At 38.1% G+C, this 22,535-nt stretch overlaps 1 protein-coding gene across 1 annotated transcript in view; it reads right to left on the bottom strand.

Annotated features, from left to right (window-relative positions):
• Nucleotides 1-16,527: 16,527 nt before the first annotated feature.
• Nucleotides 16,528-22,535, bottom strand: part of LOC112053496 (uncharacterized) — a 136,382-nt gene continuing 130,374 nt past the window's right edge. The window contains exon 11 of the mRNA XM_052884549.1: nucleotides 16,528-22,384. Within this exon, the coding sequence (XP_052740509.1) occupies nucleotides 22,160-22,384 (225 nt within the window). The 3' untranslated portion in view covers nucleotides 16,528-22,159. The remainder of the gene's footprint in view (nucleotides 22,385-22,535) is intronic.

The following is a 22,535-nucleotide window of genomic DNA, read 5'->3' as shown; positions in this document are numbered from 1 at the left end:
GGGTGCGCGCGGTTCGGAACAGTGGTGTTTGAAAGTCCTCACAAGTGTTGTATGGACGTCAGTGTACAGTGGACGTCTATCGGCTGAAAATGACTATGGATAGGGATCGAACCCATTTAGATTTTGAGTCCGAACTTTAACCACGGAGCTATAGAGGCATCATACTTTAAAATTTTCTTCTGTTATTTTTAATCTATCTGGTATAATCATGAATCCAATTAATCTAAATAATTCTTTGATGTGTGGGGATAATTGTTGAAAGGGTTAGAATCGACTGTAGGACCTTTCAGATTTGAATTAGGTTGCTAAACCGTCGATTTAAATTGTTTGAAATTAATTTAAACTGTATAATTACTATCAGAAGTTAAGCTGAAGTTGACAGAAAAGCTAAATATTATGTGTTTTTGTTTTATAGACTAATTCAAGTAGGTAGGTAAATGAACACAACTTTTTTTAAAAAAAAGTTTATTTGTAATAATATTTTAAACTATGCCCCGTGGGTCTTAATACTGTTTGAAATATAATTTCTAGTAAAATATACATGTACAAAATATTTCGACCTATAAGTTTATTGAAGATCAAACAAATTTACGTTAATATTACTTCACGCCACGGGCTACCATGTTGTTTATATTTCTAACAAAGTTCTGATGTATATAGGCTTCAGTCAAAAACACCCGCAGGTAAAAGAAAACTGTAACAAAACTAGTCGTGTAATCCAAAAAGGCTTCGATGGAGAGCAGTGAAGGGGCAGAACTCCTTTGTTTTTGTACAGCAAAGCGAAATGGGTCACTTTCATTGAGCACAGGGGTAACGCAATCACGGCACACTCCGCATGAAAAAGAAAACGGAGCGTTGACGCGGTGGGGCTTGGGGACACTAGTGTACGAGTTCTACATTTATATGATTACATTTGCTGGAATTTTAGATTTTGATTCATGATCATCAACCCATATTCGGCTCACTGCTGAGCTCGAGACTCTTCTCATGGTTAGGCCAATAGTCCACCACGCTGGCCCAATGCGGATTGGCAGACTTCACACACGCAGAGAATTGAGAAAATTCTCTGGTATGCAGGTTCCCTTACGATGTTTTTCCTTCACCGTTTGAGACACGTGATAATTTCTTGATTTCGATTACTTTTCGAAATTAATTGATAAATTTTAAAACTGTAGATAATCAATTAATTGTGCACCTTCAAGGCATTACATAAGCGACATGCTTCCTTTTATTCCGTTTATCCAATCTAGATCCTAAATATTCATAAGTAAGATTTACTACACTTACTAAAAGTTCCCAAAAACTATTCTTAATCGATCAATCTGTTTTGGAGTTTGTAACAAATACCAGACAATGAAATTAATCCGGGTTCTAATTGCTTTGAGATCCATCGGTGTACTGCCAACATTTACCATTTATTTAACAGGGACACCCTTCATTTTCTTTAATTCCTGACCCAAGCTTTGAACCTTAAACTTGAATAACGTAGTCTCGAACGTAAGATAATTTCGACTGCCTCCGTGGCGCAGTGATATGCGCAGTGGATTTACGAGACAGAGGTCCTGGGTTCGATCCCCGGCTAAGCCGATTAAGGTTTTCTTAAATGGTCCAAGTCTGGCTGGTAAGTGGCAATTACCACCCTACCGGCAAAGACGTACCGCCAAGCGATCTAGCGTTGCGGTACGATGTCGTGTAGATACCGAAAGGGGTGTGGATTTTCATCCTCCTCATAACAAGTTACCCTTACCATCAGGTGAGATTGAAGTCAAGGCTAATTTGTAAGAAATAAAAAAAAGCCACAAACCCACCAAGCACTAACTTTCTATCCCTATCTACGTATGTATAAGACGGTTTATGACTATTAGAAACCTTCTACACAATGAAGCTATTTTTATGCAAAATCAGGATTTCACAAAAATAAGTTCCTTCACATCCGCAGTAAAGAAGTCCGCTATCCGTTCCAACTCGCGTCTGTTCGGCACGTAGCGTGAAATATATGGCGGAAATTGTAAAGCGGTAGTTTCAGCGCCGCGCTACAAATGTGAGGCACGTAGGCGGCTTCAATAGTAGCGGAGCCGAAGAGCGGATTTTTGGATGTACTTAAGCGATGCAGATAAATATAAAGAAGGACACCTTGCATGTTGTTGAGTACCACCATGTATGGGCCCTTAATATTCGTCGTTATCAACCCATATACGGTTCACTGCTGAGCTCGAGTCTCCTCTCAGAATGAGAGGATTTAGGCCAATAGTCCACCACGCTGGCCCAATGCGGGTTGGCAGACTTCACACATAGAAGAGAATTAAGAAAATTTTCTGGTATGCAGGTTTCCTCAAGATGTTTTCCTTCACCGTTTGAGACACGTGATATTTAATTTCTTAAAATGCACACAACTGAAAAGTTGGAGGTGCATGCCCCGGACCGGATTCGAACCTACACCCTCCGGAATTGGAGGCAGAGGTCATATCCACTAGGCTATGACGTCAGCTTTAATATTGGTGGGTACCAAATAAAGCTAACTTTAGACTAGTAGAAGACTTAAAATACTCAACCAGCACTTCAGATACGGTTAGTTTTAAGCTATAAGGTATGCAAATCTAAAATCTAACGATTTAAGCATGACGTAAAGGAATGGGAGGGTTCCACAAAGTTAAAAAATAACCTTGTATTCTTTTTTAATTTTGAAGAAAATGGACCCCCAAAATAATTGCTAATATTTTCTGACAAGTTTTTCAGTAAATTATGAAATAATTGTCCATAGTAGTTTTTTTTCAAAGTTGGAAGCGAAAAATGTATATAACCGTTTATTCTTCCTATCTAAGTACCAAATCTAATTGGTCCTCATGACGCTTTTGTAACTGCAAATTTAGCATTTCGGGCTCTTGTACTATAACGGGCCATAGCGGGCTGAAACGACCAGAAGCGGGCTATAACTCCGCCACCTTGCCACCGCCGGGCGTTGACAGGCGCAGAGCAAAATCATATTAAATAATTACATTTTCTAGCTCGCCTCCAACTTCATTATGGAACGTTAATTATAATTAACGTTGTAATTATTACGTTAACTCAATTATTGTCTGCCTCAGGCATACTACATTGTGGTCACAATCTTGAATACTATTATTAAATGAAGAGTTTACTTTGACATCACAGATTATGTAAATTACTTAGTAATATTAAAATACATAATATTTGTAACCTAGGGCATTGCGCAGACTATTGTTTATTTTTATTAATATATTCTGGAATTTTCCAGTATAGAACTAAATAATTTAAATGAAACGTTTAATAAAAACACAATTTAACTTCACTTCACTTCACTTCGTTTAACTTCGTCAAAATTAATTTATTTCAGGAAGGCTTAGTTTACAGCACTTATATAAAAGTTTAAGTGCCTTATGTTCTGTGGTTTACCAGAACTTTTGAAACGTGAGGTTTGATAATAATTATGGTCTTAAACAAAGATTTTCTTCTATTAAATATGTTACGTGTCTACAAAATTACCGAATTACTAAGAGTGATCCGAATTTAGCTACTCCACTGAGGGCACATCTGCAGAAATTTGTGTTTGCTTGCATTATTTACTAATTTTTACGTTTCCTAAAAACACAGCTCGACATTGTAGACACGTTATTTAAAATGCGACTAAATGAAATCAAGACAATTAGCCACTTTTGTCAGCCTCAGTTTCGACGCATTAATCTATAGTATAAAATCTGTCGTGTAAAGTTGAAAACTATAGTCTGAAACACTTGGCGGTACTTTCTTAAACAAGTCCATCATCATTGTCATTATATCAGCAGATGGACGTCCACTGCAGGTCATACGACTCGCTTGATGTCATCAGTTTACCTGGTGGGTCGACCAATACCGCGTTTTCTAGTGCGGGGTCGCCATTTCAGCACCTGGGGATCCCAACGTCCAACGTTCTTCGAACTATGTGCCCCGGCCAATACCACTTCTGTATCCGTTTAACTATGTCGGTGACTTTGGTTCTTCTGTGAATTCCCTCATTTAGGGTAAAAGAGGGTTACTATTAAAAAATCATATTATTTTTTACACTACGAGTATGATAGCTATTCTCACGAGTCACTTTTAATTGCCTCGTCGTGACACGCTTTCCACATTTACCACAAACTTTCTGCTCTCTCAAACTTTTGTAGAACTTTTATAATGCACGGTTTGTATTTGCACAACTTGCATTCTACGAATGAAAAATGTTATTTACTAAAGTAAGATTTATTTACTTCGCAAATTGCATTGTGTAATGAGCTTTAATGAAATTTATATTATTTTTATTCTTTACAAGTTAGCCCTTGACTACAATCTCACCTGATGGTAAGTGATGATGCAATCTAAGATGGAAGCGGGTATGGATAAACTTGTCAGGAATTGTATGAAAATCCACACACCTTTCGGTTTCTACACGAGATCGCGCCGGGACGCTAAATCGCTTGGCAGTACGTCTTTGTCGGTAGGGTGGTTAAATAGCCACGGCCGAAGCCTCCCACCAGCCAGACCTGGATCTATTAAGAAAACCTCAATCGATCTAGGTAGGTAGGCAAATAATAATAGGTAACTTGTAATGGTTTCCGCTGATACCATCTTAGGTAGGTACATGAGGTATAACACGTTTGTCTCGTGTTTACCAACAAATGATATTGAAGGACGTCTCTGCAAACTGTTACTTTATTATAGTAAAGGTTTCACTCTATATCGTTTCGTCAACTTCAACCAATCGGCCACTTCGGTCAGTAACTTGTTAGCTACCTAATATAATTAACATCAAATAACAACCGCATCTTTCGCATTCCGTAAACCCCATTGTAAACAAAAAACACAACGTCAATTGGGCAATCACAGTGTCATCTACCTACTGAATTATATCCACGAAATGTTGTCAGTAGGCTCAGTATGACGTTTTTTATTTGACCGAATAAAAAATCACGTGACTTGAGAATTACTAACAATAGCTACTTGGATGTCCAATGAATTACATGAAAGTTTTTACATCAAAAAATTGGCCGGCTGGGCCTCATATTTATGCATGAAAGGTAAAAATCATTAATTAAAAAATATATAACTGTACAATTTGTTGAAGAACCTGATAAACAAATCTGGAAAAATCTACTTATTTATCTCGTCTCAGTAAAACGTTCACGTCCCTTCACTATCTCAATGCTAAAACAAGATTCGGGCTATAACAATCTTATTACTGATCTCCCCGAAGGCTGGAAGGAAGCACTGTCGTATTTTAATACCTTATTTCTATTAAAACGCTCGACTTCGTCAAAAAGCCATTCCGCGAAATGTGAAATGAAAAAAAGATAGGCAAAGCAGGCTCCGTCTCCGACGAGACAAAAGGTTTAATGAAGCTAAACAATTCCATAATATCTTTGTACGGCGCGGATTGTTAAAAGTGTGAAGTGGGTTAACGAATCGGAAAGCCATTATCGGCTGAGAATTGGGGAAGGATGAGCAGGCGGCACCGGGCACAGATTAAATTTGTGCCGCAAGTCATAAGCTGAAGCGGATACAATGATATGTGTATCACCATCACATCAGCCGTCCACTGCAGAACATGGGCCTTTTGTAGGGACTTCCAAACACCATAATTCTGAGTCGCCTGCATGCAGCGCCTCCTTTTTATTTTCTCCGGGGGAAAAAATCCCTACGGACTTCTGCCGTCAGGGAGGATATGTCCGACTCGCACGGACTAAAATAACCCAACACCCGCACGGAACCGTCTAGCATTACTTCGTGCTGACCGATCAGTTATCATTCCTCGCGTTCCTTTTTCTCTTCTCTCTCTCTCTCATTGACCTCCGAATCATTGTGCAGTGCCTCCTTGCGACTCGCTAAATATCGTCGGACCAACACTGCGCTTTCTATAGTCTAAATCCGCCATGCCTGCCAGCTTGGCCCACCCAATGGCCATCGGCTCTTTGAACTATTTTAGTTTAACTCGTTAAGCGAATTCTTTAGCGGATAACTTTATTTCTGATTGTGTTAGAAATGGAAACGACGTTAGAGCAGTAGGCGGGCTTCGGACCTCTCAAAGTTAAATCTGATTCATGGAGCTCTTGAGATTTTTTTATGGGAGACGACTCTCTTAGCATACCATGGATTCACCGTATCGGGTCCATTGTGCGACAATGGGAAAAGCTCTCAGCACAGCTGGGAATTGTGAACCGGGTGTGTCAAGGAGTTTTTTTATCATCATCATCATCATTATGAGCCTTAAAGGAGACGGGATATGGTGCTTAGAACCACCACGCTGCTCTAATCCGAGTTGGCTAATAATTTAACAAAATAAGAGATGTACGCCAGTGTCTTGTCCCTTGGGTTCAACGCCGTCGCGCAGTCCTACTCTTTGCGATTGTTCCCATTATTCGTTAATTAGCATCAGATAATGGCTGCAGCACGTCGGGCGCACCTGCGCGCCGTATCGTGGTGCGACACCAGGCCGTAACGACACTGGGAGGTACGACACGCCGGGCCGTAACGACACAGGGAGGTATAGAGATTGTGATACACGGTTATGGAACTTTTGAAGTGGCTGCGATCTTACTTGATGCTTAGGAAATCTAAAAAATAAATATAAACGTACTTGATGTAAACGAAGTTTCAAATGAGATGTTTGTTGAAACTGCCATGGTGGATTTCGTAGCACTTGCAATTGACGAGTTATTGCAGGACTTTTTTTCTTATTTTTTTAATATACAGCATAACAAAAACAGATAAATTGGTTACGCTATTCTTGAATTTAGTAAAACTACCTAACAGCAATACCTTTCTATTTAACTAGCTAAAGAGCCTGCCTGTACTGTATGCATTTCGGTAGCGCATTGTGGTTGCATAGATGAAAAATTAATAGCAAAATAAAGAAAAATTTTATAGGAATAATATTTTGATAGAAAACATGTGCATGTCCTCCTCATACACCTCCAACTTTTCAGATAAGTGCATTTTAAGAAATTAAATATCACGAGTCTCAAACGGTGAAGGAAAAACATCAAGTGGAAATCTGCATACCTGAGATTTTTTTTATTATTCAGTCTGACAATCCGCATTGGGTTTAGCGTTGGTGGACTAGTGGCCTAACACTGAGAGTCTCGTGCTCAACAGTGAGCCAAATATGGGTTTGTCAATAATGATGATATACAGAAGAAAAAGATTATATCCGTAACTCACCGCGCAAATTCAACACTGTTGAACCTGACTTACGATGTTGCAACAAGGCCATAAAGGCGCCCGACCAGTAAATTAGCCCATAACCTATAAGCCCATGATGAGCGCTAGATCAGGCTGTCAGCGAAGGCTGCTAATCTGCCTACAGCCAGTGGTGCTAACTCGTCGCCTGGCGAACGGCCAAGTGACACAATCAATACTAATGTATCTTGCGATGCGCTTGTCCTGTCAGTGTAAGTGTGTTGAGGCTTTATCAACAAGATATCCAGAAGGTTGAGTTTTGCTACAGAATACAATGTTTATAGGTTTAAGTTTTTAGGGTTTCGTAGTATAACAGGTACTCTCGTAGTTTCGCCATGTCCTTCTCTCTGTCCGCGGCGGTGTCTCGCTTAGTTCAGAGACTAATAATACTAGAAAGATGTAATTCAGCATGAGCATATAGATTAAAAATGTCGACGAATCGTAAAATAAAATACAGATACTATTTTTTTAGGGTACCTACAAGTAAAGGAGAGCCGTGATAGCCCAGTGGATATGACCTCTGCCTCCGATTCCGGAGGGTGTGGGTTCGAATCCGGTCCGGGGCATGCACCTCCAACTTTTCAGTTGTGTGCATTTTAAGAAATTAAATATCACGTGTCTCAAACGGTGAAGGAAAACATCGTGAGGAAACCTGCACACCAGAAAATTTCTTAATTCTCTGCGTGTGTGAAGTCTGCCAATCCGCATTGGGCCAGCGTGGTGGACTATTGGCCTAAACCCTTTCATTCTGAGAGGAGACTCGAGCTCAGCAGTGAGCCGTATATGGGTTGATAACGAGACAAGTAAAGTGGGAATATTTTTTTTTTCTTCTTTATCTCAAAATGTGGAGTATCGGTGGATAGGTTTTTAAAATAAAAGCGAAGAAAAGTACTTATCAGTATAACAAAATCAAGACTTATGCATAGTGCGTTCTCAAATAAGAAAATGAAGCTAACAGCAAATGTTAAATAAGCTAGAAGCATAATGTAAAATAGTATCACAAGGCTCGTTCGCAAGTTGGTCCCATCTGCGGGAGCAAGGAGCGAGCAATTTCTCTGTATGCATGAACTTATGCATGTAAATGTCATTTGCGGAGTGGTCGGTGTGATGACGTCATTAGCGCCGCGACGCCGGAAGCGCATTCACGACGCGCCCGCCTCCTCCATATTTGATAACGTTGATAACGTACACATTAGCATTATCATTCTACACGTCGTATCTGGGTCTTTACTTTATCACGTTTATCACATCATGTTTTACTTTGTCACAAGTTGTAAGAAAACCTTTCCACTACTACCTCGTATAAAGGTTAACATGTTTGGCTAGAAATTACAAAGTCCTGGGTTCATGTCCGGCTAAGAATTATGGGGTTGATCTTTCACATAATGTCAAAATGTTCTTTTGAGACATCGAAAAAGTTATTTGTACCTTAATAGAGCGCAATGATTATGGCTAACGATGTTATTATTATTGACTTTCATTAACGATCATAAAGTCAGAACGAAAATAAAGTCAGAATTTATAGTCCTTTAATATCGGCGTAGCATGGTAGACCGACTCCCCAAAACTAGAGAAGTTCTCGAAGCTTAGACCCACTTAGATGAGGAAAAGAAGCTTCTAAAGTAAACCATATGGAGATGATTCCTATTGTATATAGGTGCAAAATTTCTTCGTATTAGTTCTCCTAAATCCAAATTAACTTCCTAAATTTGACCTAACCAGAGCCCTTACAATGATACCTAGTTTTAAGAAATTTTGGGACAGTTGTGTCTAATTTCAGAGCTTTAGTTTTGAAAAAAAAAACATTGTCGTCAAATTGAAAATATTTAGCACAAATTTTAATTTTAGTCCAGAAGTTTTGAGTATTTCGCGCTACACAAAGCACTACAAATTAGTAACAGTCGAGTAGACACAATTACTCTAACCAAAATAAAAATGTACATATTAATAAAAATATAAAACAGATGAAAAATACAGCGCAAAAGTTTCCGAATGAATAAAGTTTTCTTGACACAAGCGCCGCATCTCATGAAAGTTAAACCAAAATCCGGAGTTCGCAAAGTTGATGTTAAATTACTTCAGTTGATCTTTTCCCCTCCGCCGTTGTTACTGCATGTTAACGGATCGCATAATTTCTGCCGTAGTCACCTAGTGCGTGTTGTCATTGTTTCGATGTCGAGTTCTGTCATACCTGTAGAACTTTGTGAATAGAACGTTTGAACATGATGTTTGATTGCAATGAACTAATGAATAACTTGCTTGCCATGTAATGTAAAAATTTTCAGCCTAGATTAAGTTCGATAAGTATTATAAGTACCTAAATATGGTAAACAGCAGTAGCTAATAAATAAACATGAATTTTTTGGTGATATTTTATAATTTTTAAAAATTCCTAAGCATGCAAAAATGCGCTAGGCTGTGTGCGTTAACCTAAGACATCTGTACAAAAATCCACGCGCCATCAATTTTACTGACATTAACTATACAAATTCTTCATATTTTCAACAATGTCTCCATATTCCCTTAACCCATCTAACTGAACGAAAAACCATTTTCATATACAAATTTAGTTGTGATTATTTACAATTATAGCTTATAAGGCGAGAATCAAACCCAAAAACTTCCTGCATGGCCCATTAATGGTAGAGCTAGGAGCCCACAGTCATAGTATTTAGAAAAAAAATAAGATGGGGGTAATATATTTGGAAAAATTGTGATATTATTATTTTTCACCTTCACAGAGTAATTACAAAGAAGATTTATTACTGAGATATTATATGAAATGTTCTAGAAAGCACTGTATATTAAACAACAGTATTATTTACATATACAAAAAGAGCAATAATAGTCGAGTAGTTTAAAAAGCAATTATCGAATACTATCAAAGTTTTCGATAAGGACAAACTCGTATTAAGATACGAACCGTGCTCTGTTCACCCTTTGAGCAGATAAAAAGTTCGACTCTTTTCCCTGAGTTACCCATAGAAGAAATACCTTGAAGGCCTCCAGGATATCACGGTATTCTAGCTCAGGAAGATTTGTTATTCATCTATCATGTTGGGTCATATCCTAAGATTTATTCAAGGATTGTGTAGAAAGTAAAATTAATGTTGAAATTTTGAAAAACACAGAATTTGGTACTTTCGTAACTTTAGATTGAGGTAGGCTCTTAAGACATAGAACATCAATAGTGACTTTAAACAACAAGCAAATCCAAGCATCTGCGTCATCTAGGTCTGACAACTTCAAAGGATGCTGCAGAACTTGAGCATTCTCAAAACATATAAACTCTATAATGTTTAATTGTGACTTCGCATCTTATATTGTGTTCTCTGTTTAGCTCATTAGACACAAGTATCACCATCTCATACACTTTGCAGCTATGATAGCGGCCGAAATCACGCACCAAAGTACCAGAAAAATACGTAAAAGATTGCGTCTCAGATCAATGTCTGCAGCAGCGTCAACGGGGTTTTCATCGAGACTACAGAGCTCATAGACCATCTTAACAGAAGATAAGATATCAAATGACGTCTTTTTTTTTTATTCTTTACAAGTTAGCCCTTGACTACAATCTCACCTGATGGTAAGTGATGATGCAGTCTAAGATGGAAGCGGGCTATCTTGTTAGGAGGAGGATGAAAATCCACACCCCTTTCGGTTTCTACACGGCATCGTACCGGAACGCTAAATCGCTTGGCGGTACGTCTTTGCCGGTAGGGTGGTAACTAGCCACGGCCGAAGCCTCCCACTAGCCAGACCTGGACAAATTAAGAAAATCTCAATCTGCCCAGCCGGGGATCGAACCCAGGACCTCCGTTTTGTAAATCCGTTTTGTAATGTCACTGAGACTCATATTCGTTGAGTGTTGCAGCTGATGGCATTTTATTGTAACGTAACTCTCAATATTTGTCTGCAATCCGCCGCTCGCCGGCAGCTCCTGAATATTATATTTTCACTTCAACTAGCACTTGTAGTCCCGCGAGAAAAATGAGAATTTATAATGCCAACATTACTTTAGCATTTATGAGCTAAAAGCGCCGGAACATCAAAGCGATATTACTCCTACTTGTAAAATACTTAACTGTACACTATTCATTGTCTACATAAATCGTGATTAGTAACTGAATTGCTTTTATGAAAATATATTTGAACTACAGCGAAAGTTCCTTCTTCTCGCTTCCTTTATTCGCGTTTTCATTATTCGCCGATTAAACAGATTTCGATCCAATTCCTAGAATGCGACTCTAAAGATTAACTAGCTAACCCGGCAAAAGCCGATTTGCCCTAAAATTTTTAGGGTGCGTCACATTATTAAGAGGTATAAAAAATGTTGGCCGATTATTATATGCACAGAAAATTTCATAAAAATCAGTCCAGCCGTTTTAGAGGAGATTGGTAACAAAAAAAAATTTATTACAGGGAACGAGCGTAGATGAAGACGATTTTTTTCACTATAATTACCTTATGCGGTAAGTATGCGACTGAGAACTAACCACGTTAAATAGATTACTACCCACACGGTGAGTGTCGGTTTGCCACACATATCTGTTACTCACTTTACTTTTTCGCCACTTCTAAAACCGCGCCATAAATTCATAATGGATATCCCCCGCCTACTTCTTTGATAATAAATTCAGAGAGGGCAACTCGGGCCAAAGATTTCGAGTGGCCGAATTTCGATATCATGTTTAATTAAATCTTACGCGCCGAGAGCTTGAGTTCAAATTAGATTACAGCGTCGGCGAAACGGCTCGTAATATCGTTTGAATTTGTAATGCTCGGAAAAGTGTTTTCCGTTAAGAAATACAAGTTCAATTGCATTCTCTTGACGGCTTTGCCCAGACGGACGTTCCTGGGTTCTATTTTCGTCATTATTATCATTTTATCTATATGCTGTATTATTCTTGACGGCCTCCGTGGCGCAGTGGTATGCGCGGTGGATTTACAAAACGGAGGTCCTGGGTTCGATCCCCGGTTGGGCAGATTGAGATTTTCTTAATTTGTCCAGGTCTGGCTGGTGGGAGGCTTCGGCCGTGGCTAGTTACCACCCTACCGGCAAAGACGTACGGCCAATTAGACGGCGATTTAGCGTTCCGGTACGATGCCGTGTAGAAACCGAAAGGGGTGTGGATTTTCATCCTCCTCCTAACAAGTTAGCCCGCTTCCGTCTTAGACTGCATCATCACTTACCATCAGGTGAGATTGTAGTCAAGGGCTAACTTGTAAGAAATAAAAAAAAAAAAAAAATATAAAGCTAAAAATAAGTAAATTTTTACTCTTTTTACTTCAGAAGAATGGTGAATATTGGCCATGTTATTAATATTTCATAAATATTCTTTTATTAAAAAACAAGGTATCGATGGTTAAGGAAAGGTTTCATTTTTACTTACTTACTAAGTCTGCACTCTAGCACCCAAAACTCAACGAAATGGTGTAACAATCATATAACAAATTACGTTGGTACCTTACTTTAAAATTGTTACTAATCTTAGAAACTCATCTTGATCATTATTTTTTGTCATTTTATTCTACGGTTTTTAAATCACATTAAAGATTTATTCATAACTCGTTCACCCAGATTATGTTAGTGACACATTTTCATATACACATACGAACATGTCAAAGGAAGATGCCTCATTAGTGCGTTGCGTTGCATCGTCGCAATGGATCAATGCATTGTATGGTATATCTACGTTGCAATGACGCACGACGTCCCAGTAGGTACAAGCGAACGACGTACGCACCCATTCAGTCTGGGCATCAAGAGTGAATAAGCATCTTCTAGGTAAGCGCGAGCCTATCTTTTTATAAAAAAAAGTCTCAACAGCGGATCGAAACATGTGAAACACCGTCCGTCGTGGCAACGTACTGAAACGTCGCTGCAATGACGCAACACTATTGTGGCTTTACCTTACCTTATCAGCCGATAGAAGTCCACTGCTGGACTCTTGCATGGACCTCCAAGTACAACGATCTCGAGCCACCAGCATCCAGCGACTCGCTGCAACCCGTTTGATATCCTCGGTCCACCTAGTGGGAAATCGGCCAACACTGCTCTTTCCGGTGCGGGGTCGCTATTCCAGCACCTTGGGACCCCAACGTCCATCGGCTCTTCGAACTATGTGGCCTGCCCATTGCCACTTCAGCTTCGCGACTCGACTTCAGCATCGACGCTCCGACGTCGCAAAGGAACGCGAAGCACTAATGGGGCATCAATCTAAGCATTCATATTTGGTGTATTGTAGCAATGTCGGCGCCACTTCCTTGAAATGTCAGCAAATATAACTGCGCGCATATATAATAGCAAATATAGTGCTGGCGGAGCGCAGTTATACGCATCAAGCGCAGGCTCGAGTCGCATGCAGACTTAGCAAACTCGTTGATTTACGCCGAAAGCTACCTCTGCGAGAGTTATTGGAATATTCACCGCTGACGAAGGTTACCAGCTGCTGGTTAAGGGACACCAACCGTAATATTATAGTACCTACTACATAGCGAAACAATAATAAGCTACTGTCTAGGTATTTCGCATGCGTTAAATACCCTTTAACCGATACCAATGAAAATTATAAAATTCAGATTATGAAAAAGTTAATATAAAAGAGTAGATTAGCAGACGCCGGCGACATCATTCGTCCGTAGACCTCCCTAATCTGGCTGCTGGTCCGGTCACAAAATCCATTCTTTGCGAATATTTCATCACCATCATTATGTCAGCCGATGGACGCCTATTGCAAGACGTAAGCCTTTTGTAAAGACTTCCAAACATCACGATCCTGAGCCGCTTGCATCCAGCGAATCCCTGCAACTCGCTTGATGTCGTCAGTCCATCTGGTGAGGGGTCGACCAAACACTGCGCTTTCTGGTGCGGGGTCGCTCTGATGATGATGATGTTGATGATCAACGATAAGTAAATAACCTTAATTGTAGGTATTGAATCAAAATTTTCGTTTCTCAACGGAGAAACGAGTTATTGTAAAAAAAGTAAATTTCAGAACCCTTTTTCTATGCTCCCCATACGTCACATCCAAAATTCAGCATCCTCGGTTCGTTTGCCTTTCTAAGTCAATGTAAAGTAACCACGAATTTTGTAGAACATAATATCAGATTGTGCGCGAAAGTGAATAGTAGCACCGGCAAGCTAAAGCCGGATTTATATTCGTCTGACGTGTCGTGTCGTGACGCATCAGAACAGAATCGGTATCATACATTTTATAGGACAACGTTGACACTTATGTGTTGTGACATGTCGTGATGGCTTCCGATGTTTCGCATACAAAATGTATAAAACCGATTCTGTTCTAATACGTCACGACACGACACGTCAGACAAATATAAATCCGGCTTAACACAAACTCCTTCGGAAAATCCCGCAGCTTAACTCGAGCTTAACTTTTAAGAAACGTCAGTTGTCACGCCAGGGCATGACGCCTGACAGCTCGCAATTAAAACTTGCTCCGTGCTCCGTGCCCTTTACTTGTGAGAGTTTATACTAAGTTAGGTATACTGTTACGCTGGTAACATAATCGAAATGTAGGTCGTCGTACACAGCTTCCTAAGAAATAAGTAACCTTTGCGAAAATAAAATAAACTTCTTACTAAACTAAAACTTACGTTACTAAAATCGAAAATTCATTGCTTAGATGCAGTGCTGAATTTACACATTTGCCACCCCAAAGCTATAACATTTTTGCCGCCTCCAATGACCTCCAAAATTAGACACACGTTAATTTTTTAAGGAATTATCTAGTTTCTAGATGATTTTTTGGGTATACTTTTATGGTTAGAATTCGAAAAATTTGTTTTTATTGCATTATTTACATAGGGTGTAGTGGGCTAATGTAATAGATAGGTTGGTATAAACCGACATTACACTGTCACCGCAATTTTGCCGCCCTTCTATAATTTTGCCGTTCTAAGGTATATACGGCACTGTCTAGATGGCTCGGGACGGGAAATTTTTGAAATAGGTAACTATATAGTAGTCTAGCGGACGCTCGCGACTTCGTCCGCCCTTAGACTTCTTTAAACCGACTCTATCGCAAAAAAAAATGATCTTTCGCATTTATATATTAAGATTTTTATACAGCGTTTAAGCCAAGATTCATTTATTACAATTAAGGTTAGTTAACAAGCACTTTTGAAACTATAGGTAATGATAATAGATAATGATGATAATAATTGAAGTCGAAAACTCGAAATTAAAGTTACCTACGAGGTTTTCCTAACCCGCCATCTATAATATAAGCACCGCAATATGGTGCAGCACTAAGCCCGCCTACGCTTACTTATTACCAAGTTCTCAACATGATCACTAGATGGCATTACTAGAATATTTCCTTACAAATGCTCATCACAGAGTTCGCACGTACTCATTTGGGAGAGCGAACCAAATTGTGTTAATATAATAATAATTAATACTTATTTAAAAAATATGAAGACTTCCTTGGTTCAGTGGTAAGCCTATCTGGCTTCGGATCACGACTCACGAGGACCTAGGTTTGAATCCTGACATGGAATAGTAGGTTTTTCTTTCATCAGTAGTGAATATGAGCCCAGACAAGGAACCCCCTCCCCCCTCTCTCGGAGAGGACGTTAAGCAATAAGCCAATCCCGGTCATTATTATCAAGATTTTATCAAATATATTCAATATTTATATTAGATTAGAGCTTAACAGCCTTTAACATTATCAACCTAATCCATACCCCCTAACCTAACCCGCAGCATGTTGGGTCTGAGCTCCATATCCCCTCTCCTCTGCGGAGGGAGGCCTGGCCCAAGTCCCTGTAGTAGGCCGATAAAATAGGCTGATAATGATTTTAATTAGCGGATGCTCGCGATTTCATCTGCAAGAAACTCAGACCAATTATAGAAGGACCTGTATCGCACTCATAGTCACGAACAAAATTGTCTGTCATTTTCTGAGGAAAACGAGCTTAGATTTGGTATATATCTTATACTAAACTATAAGTTTTTGCCCGTTTTTCACACCACTCAATTATACAGAAAGGTATTTTTACGAAGTTCTTTAACCGACAAACACGATTACAACTATTTAACATCGATACTATAGAGACAGTTTTTATAATCCCATTAGATCGTTGATCATATACTTTGACAGGAAAGTAACATCAAGCGAGGCAGGTCCTATACAATAATTGGTCTGAGGCAAGAAAACGTAGTAATAAACTTACAAAATGACGAGACCTAAAGTTATCAATTATTATTAAGACACATTGTTAATATTAGGGCACAATCACAAGACATTAAACAGCCGATTGGTCTGTGATTTGAAAATGAAAAAAAAAACATTTTTGTAATCATTGTTTTAATTTATTAATGAATAAATTAATGGGATTTGTATACAGATGAGTTTTTGATTACGTAGGTACAAATAAAGTTTGGATCTTCCCAAATATATGAGACAATGTTGAATTTTTCATAGGTTGATGATCTTGCATTATTCATAGGTTGACACCTAGGTATTCGATTCAGACGGCAATTGGATTGAAGCTACTTTAGGCCCCTGATCGTCTATGACATTGAAATTGGAGTGGAGAGAATACAATAATGTTACTTCCACTTAAATATCTATAGAGCGGGAGCCGACCTAAAGCTGATAGTTTTTCAGCTCAGACTCCTACCACAGGTATTGTACTCGTAAGTACGAGATGCAACTATAAAGTTTGGATCGTAAAAAAATCCGAGGGATTGTTCCAAATATATCTACGCGTCTGAGGAAATGATATCTCAAAATATTACCCAAAGTGTATAAAAACAATTAGGTACTTACGTCTTATATGTGGACAACTAAAAACCGTTGTAACCTCCCAATGTCATATTGATCCAAACTTCATAATTACTTACCTTGTAGCGTAACTACATAATGACCCGTGGACTTTTATTGGAAGGGGCCCAGAAAATGGTCACATTTTAATGTGTTTTTTTAATGTTCGATGAGCTTACGAAGCGTGGCATTTTGTCATCTCTGCCATCTTCTTCCCTGCTACCGTAATACTTACTAAGTATTTATGTTAGGTATGGTAGGTAAACATAGATACTTTGAGCTATGTGAAAACGACAAAAGTGTATCCGTCAAAAGCACTTAGTCGAATAGGTACAGCCCCTGCATTCTATAAAGTTACAGCGCTGTGGCATCGTTCGTTTCCATGGCGACTCGATTAGGCGAAAAGTTCATCGACGAATGTAAAATAGTAGAATCGCACCCCAGTCTCATAGTCATTTCGGATCAGTGCTTAATAGTTATTACAAAAAAAAATCTTAGACGACAGTTATAACATGTACAAGCATTTATATATTGCGTTCTCCAAAATGTAACATATATTTTGTCTGCAGAAGTGGGTAGGTATATATTATATAAAAGCCTGAATAATTAAGTATTAGATACAAACAACAACAGGCTAGTATAATCTAGTGATAATGCAACGTCATATTATATATAAAACACGTATTTCGTACTAAGTAAGGCAGTGTTTACGTTCACCGTGCGATAGATTGACACACAATAATACCTTTATGTATATAATTATGTATAAGTAACTGATACAGTTACAAGATACGATGCTGGGAATATCAACAGTATCAATGTCAGACACATCCATTGGTTAGATTGGTAGAGAAATGAGAAAAAATAAAAAATTCAATACATTATTTCGATTGGAATATTATGGTGACCGATCCAAGAGTCTCAGTTAAGTTCCTAATTGTGATGTAAAATAATTAGAAATACAAGTTTTCGAGAGATTTTTTTACGAACCCAGTAAAAAAGGTTAACATTCACCCTTCTTCGCGTTTCCACTTCCAATTATGATGCTATGAGACACCCTAGCAAGCAAGACACCTAGCAACTAGGTACCTAAATTATAAAATGCTTCCAATGTTAAGCTCTGCAATTTGTAGCTGAAACTCATGATTACATCTTCTCAACTATCTAGTTTATTATTGTAAGTCAATCTATGATTGTCGCGAAGCCTAATTTGATACGAGCTAAAAGGCTTCCACAATTTTCTATATAAGATGAGCGCGGGTTACCAATGCCGGAATTTTAAATGCATTCGGCGTTCGAACATAAAATGTAATTTTATTATATAAAATATGTAATTTCTATTTTATATAATAAAATTATATTAAGCATACATAAAATATAATAACTAATTGTCAGTCAAAATAATCTGCTGCCATTTCCTTGCATCAGCACCAGGATCAGTAACTAAATCAAGTACCTATTATATCGAACATTGGATATTTGATAAGCTTGCTTGATATTTTAATACAAAATTACGATATTTTGAGACTGCAGAACTACATCGCAGTAGTTACAGTTCGGTTAACATTTAGTAAATTTTGATTGATCAGTAGGTACCTAATTAAGTACATAACAGTCAAAACAATCGAAATATGGTTCTAAGTAGGGTATGGTTTAAATATTTTTCTCACTGCCCACATCCCTAAAGCCTAGTTCAGACTACTTTAGTATTTTAGTCTAATACGAACATTTTTTGGGTGGTAAATCCAATAATCGGTCGTACTCGACTAAAATACTAAAGTAGTCCGAACTAGGCCTTAGGGATATACGCCCTATAGCGCGCTGAATTCTTGACCGTGTGTGCTTGCTACAGTGATACAGACAGCCAGTGCGTAATTTGTTTACCTGCATTTTATATTTTATTTATTTTTGGTAACCCGCGAAACCTTTTCCCAGTTGCCAATAACTTCATTTTAAACAATATTATAATTTTGATTTTCACGACATCCAAGTACATACTTGTATCTACATACATATTACTACTAAGTATTTGTTACACTTAATACCTTTGATAAATGCACCATACATCACATAAATGGTCGTTACATAACAAAATTTCATGCTTTATTTTGTTTAACAATTGCAAATATTTATAAGGATTTAAAAACTTATTTTATTTTTATGACAACGTAATGTAGTAAGTATCTGTAGTGTCAAAATTGTCTAAAAGAAGTTAACCATTATAACAATTATTTTATTTTATCAAAAATAAGAAAAAAGAATCATAAGACTCACCACAATCCTTATCATAGACTTTTTGACGTCACAAATTAGACACGCCCTGCTCTGGGATTTCCGAATTTAAAATCATAATAGTGTTATGTATATTAAAATTAACTATGACTGACTTTGAATGCACCTAATTTACATGGTTGATAATACTTTAATATAAGAGTGAATTACATGGTTTTCGAAAAATGTTGATTTTCAATCGAAAAGTATGAGTACAAAAAGTTTTATTACGACTAGAAATATCTAAAATAAAGTCATTAACAAATGCACGAAACACTCAACTCTTACGCAATTCCTTCTACTTTCAGCTATAATTTATAAACACATACACACTATGACGACTTTCAGTCCAACTCATATACCGACTTGTGTTCGAAGCATGTTCGATAATGTCATTTAGCTACTTTGAAAGCGAGACTTGGTTTTGTTTTTTTTTTATTTGAGTAGTGATAATCTGAATTAAGTAATAATGTTATTACTGATTCAAATCAGGAATGGTTATTCAATTGTATAACAATTCCTACAAAAGAACGCGCGTCATTTCAAAAGAACAATGAAGGCAAATCAGTATAACTTTAAATCTACCAACGTCCGCACTCGACTGCAGTCGACTGCAGTCGGCAACGTCTCGGCGGCAGGCGACGGCGTCGCCGACTGAAGTCGACTCTAGTTGGCTGCCGCCAAGACGTCGCTGACTGCAGTCGGCGTAGCCGTCGCCTGCTGCCAAGACATCGCCGACTGCAGTCGACTGCAGTCGTCGGTGTAAATGAACACTAAGTGAATGCGGTGTATATTTTTCTTGTTACATAATTAAATTGTTTGAGAAGACAAGTCGGTACGAAAGTTGGCATGCAAATTGTCAAAGTATGTAGAGGCTTTATGACACAAAAATCGCTATAATTACAAATCCATACCATATACACATTTATTTAATTTACAATATTTTTACACGTCCTAGGTAAAATATTTATCACATTAGTTTATTATAAAAACTATCTTAGCAAACATTAACTATTCAGATATAGACAACGTACAATAATTTAGTGACTTCGCAACGACTATTCACTTTTTAGTTTCCGATATACTCTCGAATGATATTCATTTTTTTAATATACCTACATCTAGATAATTATAATATTTTTTTGCAATAGCTGTGCTGGGCGATATTTTAAGAGACTAGAGATTGTAAGTTACGAGCAAATTATAATGAAGAAATTATCTCTTTTTCCGAATCCGTCAACATTTAGATCTCTAGACTTGTTCTGTATAGACCTTAATTTGTCGACATTAACCATACAATGCGCCTAAGTGTGGGTACCTATATATTTTTAGACTTGAACAACTAAAGTCTGTAAAAATCTCGCCCAGATGACGCTAACATGTTTATGTTACATGATTAATTAAAATTATAAGCAACAATAATTATAGTCATCGCAATTACAATAACTCTATACAATATCCTATTAATGTCCATTTTATCACTAACAAAGTATTGCAAACACCAGTTGCGTCTTCCCTTAACGTAACTTACGTTTCGATTGTTTCTTTCTAACAAAATTTATCAATTCAGTAAAATTTTTAGTTTGTCATAAAGTTTGATCTCTGTATAATTTACTTATTAAGTGATAATGAACTGATAACTCCAAGATATTCATGAGTCTCGCGGTCTCTTACTAAACGCAAATTGACAAAAAATCTAATTGCGAATGATATTCAGTTAAACAATAGGTACCTACTACTGATATGGTAGTTTTTTTTTGATAGAATCATGTGACATCAGCTAAATAATCAATACCTATGATTTATTGCAGTTAGCAAATCAAAATTAAAGCGTCGCATTACTTCTGATTAAATGCTTAACTATCGAAATTAAGCTATAAAATATATTTTTTGGAGCAATGCTACAATGTATAACGTAGGTACATCAAATGAACTAACAAAGCAGTTTTCAATTTATAACTTAATTTATCGGAATCAACTTAATAAAAGTAATTATTAGTGACGTGCGTTGTCAGAATGCACTTTAGAATACATTGTTTATTCGTTTTTCAATTTAATTCTATTTGACTTCCATATTTTATTTTAAACACGTGCGTGAGTATTAAAACGACCTCAAGACTTAAGCTACTGTTACACATGCTCATTTCAATCACGAAAGCATGCTACTATTGAGCAGTTGCTACTAATTAGCATATGTATCGCAACATTGCTAAAAATGAGCATGCTTATTTCGAGCTTGCTCAAGAATCAACAGTCGTGCGATTTATGAGCATGCTACTTGCTGCGCGGGTGGAAGGGCCATGCTTTTAACGCGTCCGAACAGGTTTGCTTATTGAGTATGCTAGTCGTTCAACATTGCTATTCTGTATTCTTTTCACCTTCATCTCTCCCTGTTTAACACGATACTATAGACAGAGAGCGATAAATACAAATAAATTAGCATGTGTAATTGGAATGTTTGCTTTGAGCATACTTATTCAGGAGCATACTTACTTAAAAATAGCATGCTTATTGCTAGCAAATGTATACTGATGATAAGCATGCTCGTATGGAGCAAGTTTTTAACATGCTGTTTTAGAGCATGTGTAACAATACCTTTAGTGTAGAGTCTTAGAGTCTTGGTCTGCCCTTATACAAATTAACACCCTACCTGCAAAACGTATTAAGTACCAAGTTCTTATGCGTTCCGGTACGATGCCGCGTAGATAACTTTAGAGGTAAGTACGTGTAGAATAAACGTGCACCTCTTTCAAGTACCAAGTAACCCCGCTTCGATGGTAGACTGCATCGTCACTTCACATCACATCACACTTAGGTGAGATCACAGTCAAGGCTAACTTGTCATTGTATAAAAGTCAACTCGAGTCAACAACAGAGTCAATGTACTAAACGTCCAGTTGCGGGCGGTAGCCGTTGTGCGGCGGCGGCGGGTGCGGCGGCGTCGCGTGCGGTGCGTGCGGCGGGTGCGGCGCCAGGCGCTCCAGTGGCTCCAGCTCGCTGCGGGCGCGGATGGGCGCGCGCGGCAGGCGCAGCGGCACGGGCAGCAGCTCGGGCATTACGCTGTGATGCGTCACTAGCGCCGACAGCGAGCTGAACTCCTTGGTGAAGCCCTGTAAATGACAATCTTCGCGTTAGCTAACCAAATACCTAGTACTGTTACCAATTACCTTATTATGGGTGGTCATAAGGTCCACAATTGATGTTGATTGGGTGATTTTCTTGGGAGAATAAAGCAGCGATTTCCCCTTTCCCTTCTGTACC

The sequence above is a fragment of the Bicyclus anynana genome, chromosome 12 (genome assembly GCF_947172395.1).
Source record: "Bicyclus anynana chromosome 12, ilBicAnyn1.1, whole genome shotgun sequence".
Lineage (NCBI taxonomy): Eukaryota > Metazoa > Arthropoda > Insecta > Lepidoptera > Nymphalidae > Bicyclus > Bicyclus anynana.
Note: the sequence above shows the minus strand (reverse complement) of the source record. Positions and strands in the feature narration are given on the sequence as shown.